Raw genomic sequence first — 7,552 nt, forward strand, 5'->3', positions numbered from 1 at the left:
TCGCTCTCTCATCCACAAGCAAATCCACATATCTGACCAATAAATACAGAGCTTCTGAAAAATATGCGTGTGTGCTCATGTTCTTTTGATAACATAGGAATGCTGTATCCTTCGATATTTGAATTTTCCTGGCCCAGAAAGTAGATCAGGACAGTAGAGGGCACAAGAAAACAAGGTTAAATTGTGATGCTTTAATTGGTTTCTCAGCAAACTACAGTGGCATATTGAACAGATTGAAATCTATGGTTTTCAATCAAATTGATTTGGGTAGGAGCATGTATTTTTACTACTTTGAAGCACAATGGGTGCACACTGAAATATAAAGTAAAATTACACAGATAGATATGTTTAGCCAATTAACATACTGGTGTCCAAAATCTTACCTTACAAAAATGGTCAGCCTCTGAAACAGCAGGAAACAGGGAAGAACCACAGGAGGTCCTACCACTAGGTTGTTTTGCCCTCTAGTACACTTTGCATGTTTTTCCACAATATCATCCTGAAAAGCATTAAATTCAAGGATATGATGTGATTCCGTTAACTTTTCAAGTTGCACAAAGTAACCAGAGGCATTAAAAAGTAAACACTACAAGTATCAGAAAGCTAATGTCAAAAGGGATTCACCCAGTGTTAAATCATTTTCACAGCTCGTGCTTAAATTCTGCTCAGCAAATAATTTCTTTATGGCAGTGCAGAAGTTAGCACCATTTTCTCCTCCTTCACAGTCTCACCATCACCACATCTGCCTTCACCTTTGGGCATTTTCTTTTTTTTTTTTTTTTCGTCAGATCTACATTATTTTAGCTGTACTTCTGTCTAGAGCTCTTCCTTCATGCCCTGGCACTGGACCAAAGAGCCCAAGAAACAACATGAACGCAAAATAAACCAATGTGAACTGTCTGCTTTTCTAGTGAAAAAAAAAAAAATCTCTTCCCACAAGTAAATGCTTTCTTTAACTGAGACAGAACTTGGGATGCTGTGGGGAAGTGACTGTGGCTTTGATAAGCTCCCTGAGGTAGAGATGTGTGGCTGGATGAAGGGGAAGAACTGGACATGTAACATCTTTACAGATGTTCCCCTGATCCTTACAGATACCGTTAGAAACTAAAGAGATCCTTTTAAGTGACAGGTATCTTTTGACTTGCTCTGTTCAATGCCGATACCAACACAGCTCAAACAAATATAATATCAAAACTAGTGATACCCTTCTGAAGGTATCTGCTATCCTCTGGGAAGAAGCGATTTCAGATTAAAAGAAAGTCTCAGACTCTTGGTAGTTGTGTGACTTTAAGTTTCTGCCAATATTTTGAGCTGTTTCAGAACAGGACTGTTGTAAGACTGCTTAACTTGACCTCCCAAACTTGCCACGGACATGCCTTTTTTATTAGAACCCAAAATACACGACTGGGAAAACACTAAATTTCCAGCTCTCTTCCCATGCTATCTGATTTATCAAAATCTCCTGTCTGTAGGTCGCTGGACTTATGAAAAGGGGCATCTTTACTGTAATTTATCTGTGGAAGTAGAAGGATGAGTACTCTTCTTGTCAAGGGCTTTGTACAATATCAGCTGCTATGAGTAGAAGTCATGGAGATAATAAGTGATTGTATTTTCTCCAGAACAATGAAGATAATGTTATAATAAGATAAATACAGAAATAAGCATGGAAATTTCTTTTTAACAAAGAAATCTTTTTTCTCCTCTGATTTACCCAATCTTACTTCTTACTTGTTGTTTAAGTTTTCTGAGCCCAGAAGAGCCATCTCCTCTCTAAAAATTCACAATCCATTATAAAGGCCATTTTTCAGTTCTGGTTATCTGTAATGTCGAGTTCAGCTGCACAAAAGCCCAGCGAATAATTGATGTTGGACCAAATATCAAAACACTTATGAACTTTGAAAGAGTCATATTCTTGGTATTCTACATCAATGTTACAAAATAGTCCTTGTTTCATAACAAGGGTCTAATCTTACCACCCTGTTAATCCTAAATCTCAGTTTGTCCAAACAACAGAGTTATTGTTTCTACAACTGCAACACAGCTTGCGCCTGTACTTAATTTGGTATGGATTTTAACTGATTAAATAACCAGTCATGTTAAAACTGAGATTAGCTGTTTGTAAAAGATGAAGATGAGAGTGGCATTTATTAAAGTATACCATTTTTAATGAGTGACTTCATGGTGAAGAGGAGGACAGAAAACAAATACATATTCCAGCAAGGGGTAGATGGTGTAACATTTTCCAGTTACAGCCATTCTGACCATCCAGAACAAAAGTAACACTGAATATGGTTAATTCTAAAAATTAAATTAAAATTTGGTCACCAAGCACAAAGAATTCAAGACAACTGAAACAGCTACTGGGAATCTGCTATTCTGGGAATTAATTAGAGAAGAATGACATTTGTTCCATACATCTGCAAAAGTTAATGTTGTTAATTATTATTCTAGGAACTAGCAATAAACATTCAACTAAAATACACAGCCAGCCCATGAAATCTTCAGTGATGCAAGTATGCTTAACATTTACGTGGTCATTGCCAAGGTTTATCCTATTTCAGCGAGTATAAGCCAAGAGTGCGGAGTGATGGTTTAAATTTTGAATTATTCATTACGTTAAGTTGATGTCCTGAGATTCAGGCCTGGCCACCATACACACATGCACTGGTATGCTTAAACCTTGGTCATATCATTCCTATTTTGATATTCTTGGCAACTTAAAAATGCAACAAATCAATTGAAGTGAATATCTACACAAGGTTTTTGGTTGAATGTGTTTTAAGAGCATCCTTCATTCTGACTGACTGTCATGTGTCATATAACATAATCAAGACCAGGATCAAAAATCGTTTTAGGAATCAGTGGAGAAAAAAAAAGAAGCCATATTACTGTAAATTTTCAGAGCTTATTGATTTGCATAAAGACAACAATTGTGATAAACCCAGCGCAACCCCATGTCCCTTTCCCACACTCTCCACAGTACCTGTTTTATTGCTTCTTTAATGGATCTTCTGAATAAAAATACCACAATATGCTTCTGTCTTTACATTTCAGTGCACACTTCATTACACTTGCACTTAGCTAAACCATGAGGAGACATACAAAAATACAAATATTGAATTGGATTCGAAACAGTGACCTGTTTTGCTCATATCACTTGCTAAACTTTATTTCTGAAGTACCCTTTCCCATACAAAGTATACTTTTAAAACTTTACAACATGACATTGATTTCCAGAAAAATCACAGGAGTTCCACTAGTGCATAACTCCAAAGAAAGTGGTGTTAAAACAGGGACATTTACCAACAAAAATAAAAAATTATATTATGTAAACCAATAAAAAATAAACATCAGCACTAAAAAACTGAAGCATTGTTTTCTGTGTAAAGACAGGTTCCCAACACATTTTCAAAGTTCATCTATTCAGATGAATAGTCAAATAACTGAGAAGTCTGTTTACATTGTACTCTTCACCTGGAATGCAATTATCATGATTACATAGCCACCTAATACCTGAGCAAAGGGACAGTTACGACAAAGCCACAGCTACCACCCAAGCACAACGTAGCTGCTAACTCAGAACCCTAAGACCCATCCATGCGGACTAGAATCTCTCTCCAGAAAGGAAAACCCAGTTTCTCTTTTTCAGCTTTTGGTCTTGTGAGGTTTGGTTGAAAGAACTGACCCCAAGGGAATTATTTCCATGAGCAAAGAAAATTTTTATGAATATAGTAAAATCAGTTTGTGTGCCTGGACTCCAGTGAATGCTGGATACTCCCTCCTGATCTCTGTAGATTTTTGCTTGTAAACACTGTTCTGGATTCAGCAGTCCTCAGCTGAAACTTCATTTAAACTTTAGACTATGTTCGCGTATCTGGAGAGTAAAACATCACTTTTCCATGGAAACACCTATTGACACTGGTTTGGGTTGGGTTTTTTTACATTCTCAACTACCATCGAGCTTGAGCAATTGTTAATATAATTTGGGGGAATTCCCTTTATGTTCCCTGGACAAGACTGCTTTGCTCTGCAGGAATGCTGCACCTTTACGAGGGCAGTCCAGCGAGTCAGGGGCTGTTATTAGCAGGCCAAATTGCAGCACTGTCCCCAGGACAGAAATAGTTACAGTCCTGCAGGTGGAACAAATTCACCATAGAACTGAACAATCCCCCTCCCATAAAAGAAGACTGGTGGGAGAAAAAAACAAAAGGGCTTCACTATCACAGAAGACAGGGAAATGGTAGCATTTTCAGGTATTTTTAAATGGTATGAACCATTAAAAGCAGTGAAGATACCTGAAATCGAAATCTTTCCAAGTGAATACACATTTTGCCCTGGTTTAACCCCCAGGAGCATTGTCAAACAAAATCCTAGAAGCTTATCTTCAGCAGGGGGAAAGTACAGAAATACCAAGGCATAGTTCTTTTAGGTATAGAAACTGTGAGGATTTAAGCAGCAGAAGAGTTATCTCTGCATTTGATCTGGTTTTCCCCATGGAGAGGCAGGGATGGGTTTGCACTTCCTTTCCCTGCCTCACCAGGATGAGCGGGCACGGCTGCTCCAGCGGGCAGGGCCAGCTTCATCTCCCAAAGTGAGCGGGAAGAGAGGCTCTCACCTCCCGCACCAGTGGGACAGAGGCTCTGCCTGGCTTGTCCTTGCAGCCGAGCAGTCGCTTTTCAGTGGCAGAAAGAAAGAAAGCCAGAAATGTAGTCAAAAGTAGTAAAGGCAAGCAAGGAAGAAAACGAGCCAAGCCTTCCTCACCCCTCATCCCATGAATTCATTGCCCGGGCACCAGAGCTTCACTGCAACTCCCCTTTCCCCCACGGGTACTCCACTCCTCCCATGAAGCTATCAGTCATCTTCATTGAAGATCTCCTGTCCTGCTTGGATTTCTTGGCATTTGACCATTCTCCACAGCTTTGCTAGTCACGTTCCTAGATGCCACATCCTGGAGTTCCTTTGTGGTTGTTGGTTCTTTTCTGAAATCCTCCCTCCCCAGTTTTGTGCGGAAAGGGGGTATTCAGCATGCCTTTGTGCTATGCGGCAGAGAAACACATAAAAGTCCTGTTCACAGGTTTTAAGGAAGTAAGAAGTAGCTGGGGTGAAGCTCTAAAAATTCAGGACCCTCTAAAGTGCAGGGCTTGCTTTTCCTAAGGCTCCAGATGCAAGCCCAGAACTGTTGGGAAGAACAAAACCCTGTAGATTTACACTGCTGTCTGTCCTGCACACACCCAGGGCTACACAGCAAGTCTTGAGGTCCTCTGTTTAGTCTCAGTTTGTATAGAGCTGGCTTCAAAGACATAGGTGGGTGCACACTTCAGAGACAAATCGATTGAAAAAGGAAAAATGTCAGTCTGAGGGCTGGATTTTAGAAACCCTTCTATAAAACAGAGACTTAGTTCTGCTCACCCTGAAGATAACAGCAAAAGTCCAAAAGAAACTTCTGAAGGGCAACGTGCTCTTCCCTCCTCTTGCCACCCCTAGCCGGCTCTGACCCAGCAGCTTTTGCCATCCTCCTGTATGACAGGGACACGAGTTCAAGGTCTTAGCCGTGCAAAGACATAACTAGCAAAGCACTGGCTAAGACAGGCACGTCCTGAAGGAGGGAGCTGCAGCTCCACCTTTAGATGGAGATCAGCAATCGAAACAACCACCTCAGGAAACGAGCGCCTGTGGCAGCCGGGCAGCTGGAACCTGCGCACAGGGAAGGGAGGAAACCTTTGCTCCAGTGGGGTGCATGCTGCTGGGCAGTCCCTCAAGCAGATCCCTCTGGCAGCTGCTGGCATGGCTACCTGGGTGTCCCCAGACTAGACCTGCCCCTTGTGCACTCCAGCTGTTTTCCAGTAACATAATTTTCCAGTCTCAGAAGAACACTCACCCAGTGTAACACTGAGATACCCCTCTTGCTCTCCCAGACCCTCTACTCTTTCCTGGCCCCCATTTCAGTGCTTCAAAATGCTACATCACCCAGTAAAACTGGTCGGCCTTGACCAGCTGTTCTCACTGCCCCAGAGAGCAATGTCTGTCTGTCCATGCTGTCACCACTGTCTGCAGAAGCGGTCCAGAGGCTGCAGGGTGGCAGTGGGCACCTGCTGCCCTGCTGCGGGCACAGCCAGGCCAGGAGGCACCTTTGAGGGGCTCTGGAGATGCCTGTGGCATTGATGTACCTGACACAGGCTCCACAGGAGGAACGGAGACTGGAGGAGGAAGCTCAGGTGGAAGTGGGGAATATGAAAGGAGGATTTTCCCAATGGGGTGTGCCCAGGTCTGGGGGAAAGAAGCAAGCTGGAGGGGACAAGGGGCAGGACCGGGGGGATCTCAGCGAGGGGTGGCAATGCCCAGCAGGTGGGCAGGGATACGGGCAGCCAGCAGGCAGGCCAGCACAATGCCAATGAGCTGCAGCAGTGCCAGCCCCAGGGCAGCCGTAGCAACATAAAACATGTTGCTGCTGACGAAGGCCGACACCTTGCTGAAGCAACCATCGCGGTGCAGCCTGCGTGCGTTGGGCGGGCTGCGCTGGCAGCCCCGGCGGGCCCGGCAGCAGCTGAGGGGCACCGAGCCGTTCTGCTCCATTCCCCAGGGCGAGGTGAGCCAGTCGCGGTAGCTCTCCACACCACAGCAGGACAAGGCGCGCTGCAAAGCATCCAGGGCGTCCGCCACCCCCTCGTCCTCCTCGTAGGCAAGCACGGCCTGGCGTAGCCCCTCCTGGAAACCCTGGGCAATGTTCTGGCGGTAGAAGAGCGCTGAGAGCCCCGCCATCAGCCCGGCTGCCAGCACGGCGGTCAGAAAGGCGCTGTAGGCACGCAGGAGGCCCCGGTGCTCCGTGGCAGCCCCGAAGCAGCCCAGGAAGCCCCAGATGATGACAGCGGCTCCCGTGGCCAAGAGGATGGTGGGAGCACTGGGGCAGTCGTTGGCCGACAGCACCAGGTAGCCCCCCAGAGACATCTTGGCCCAGAGGCCAATGATGAGCATGGTCAGCCCTGCTGCCCAGAAGACGAAGCTGAAGGCCATGAGGGACAGCTTGAGCACGGTCATGGTGCCCTCAGGCCCTGGCACCGCGGCTGTGGTGCTGGCAGGTGGGCTGTGGCGGTCGCGGTGAGAGGGTCCCACGGGCCTCAGTGCCGCCGGGGAGGAGAGGGCGCCTTGGCAGTGTTCAGGGTACCGGTGGGGTCTCCCAGGCAGCGCTCGGTGGGGTCCTGGTGGCAGCCCCCAAACGCGCCCCACGGCAGCCGGTGCAAGTAGCCCCGTCCTCCCGCCCCGTCCTCTCCCATCCCCTTTTTCAGGGCGTGGCGGGGGGGGCGGGCCGGGCCGGGGCGGGACCGGGGTCCCCTCCCCTCCTCTCCCCTCTCCATCCTCTTTTCACCGCTCAGCCACCTCAGGTTAGCGCGTACCCAGCAACCAGCGATACCCAGAGTGGGGAGCACACGTGTGAGCTCCTTCCCACTCTTTCCCAAGGTTCGGGGTGCAGTAAATGGGGGGTGCATGTGGACCTGCAGCTCCTGCTGCAGGCCCTCGGGTGAAAAGGTTCTGCAAGCTCGAGATTAACTTTTAC

General features: G+C 46.1%; 1 protein-coding gene across 1 annotated transcript; it reads right to left on the reverse strand.

Moving 5' to 3' along the window:
• Window positions 1-2,146: 2,146 nt before the first annotated feature.
• Window positions 2,147-7,248, reverse strand: LOC135312444 (tetraspanin-7-like). The gene has a single exon (XM_064445844.1). It carries the CDS (start codon window positions 7,033-7,035, stop codon window positions 6,319-6,321), a length of 717 nt encoding a protein of 238 aa, XP_064301914.1. The 5' UTR covers window positions 7,036-7,248; the 3' UTR covers window positions 2,147-6,318.
• Window positions 7,249-7,552: the final 304 nt, after the last annotated feature.

Source organism: Phalacrocorax carbo, chromosome 1, assembly GCF_963921805.1.
Source record: "Phalacrocorax carbo chromosome 1, bPhaCar2.1, whole genome shotgun sequence".
Taxonomy (NCBI): Eukaryota; Metazoa; Chordata; class Aves; order Suliformes; family Phalacrocoracidae; genus Phalacrocorax; species Phalacrocorax carbo.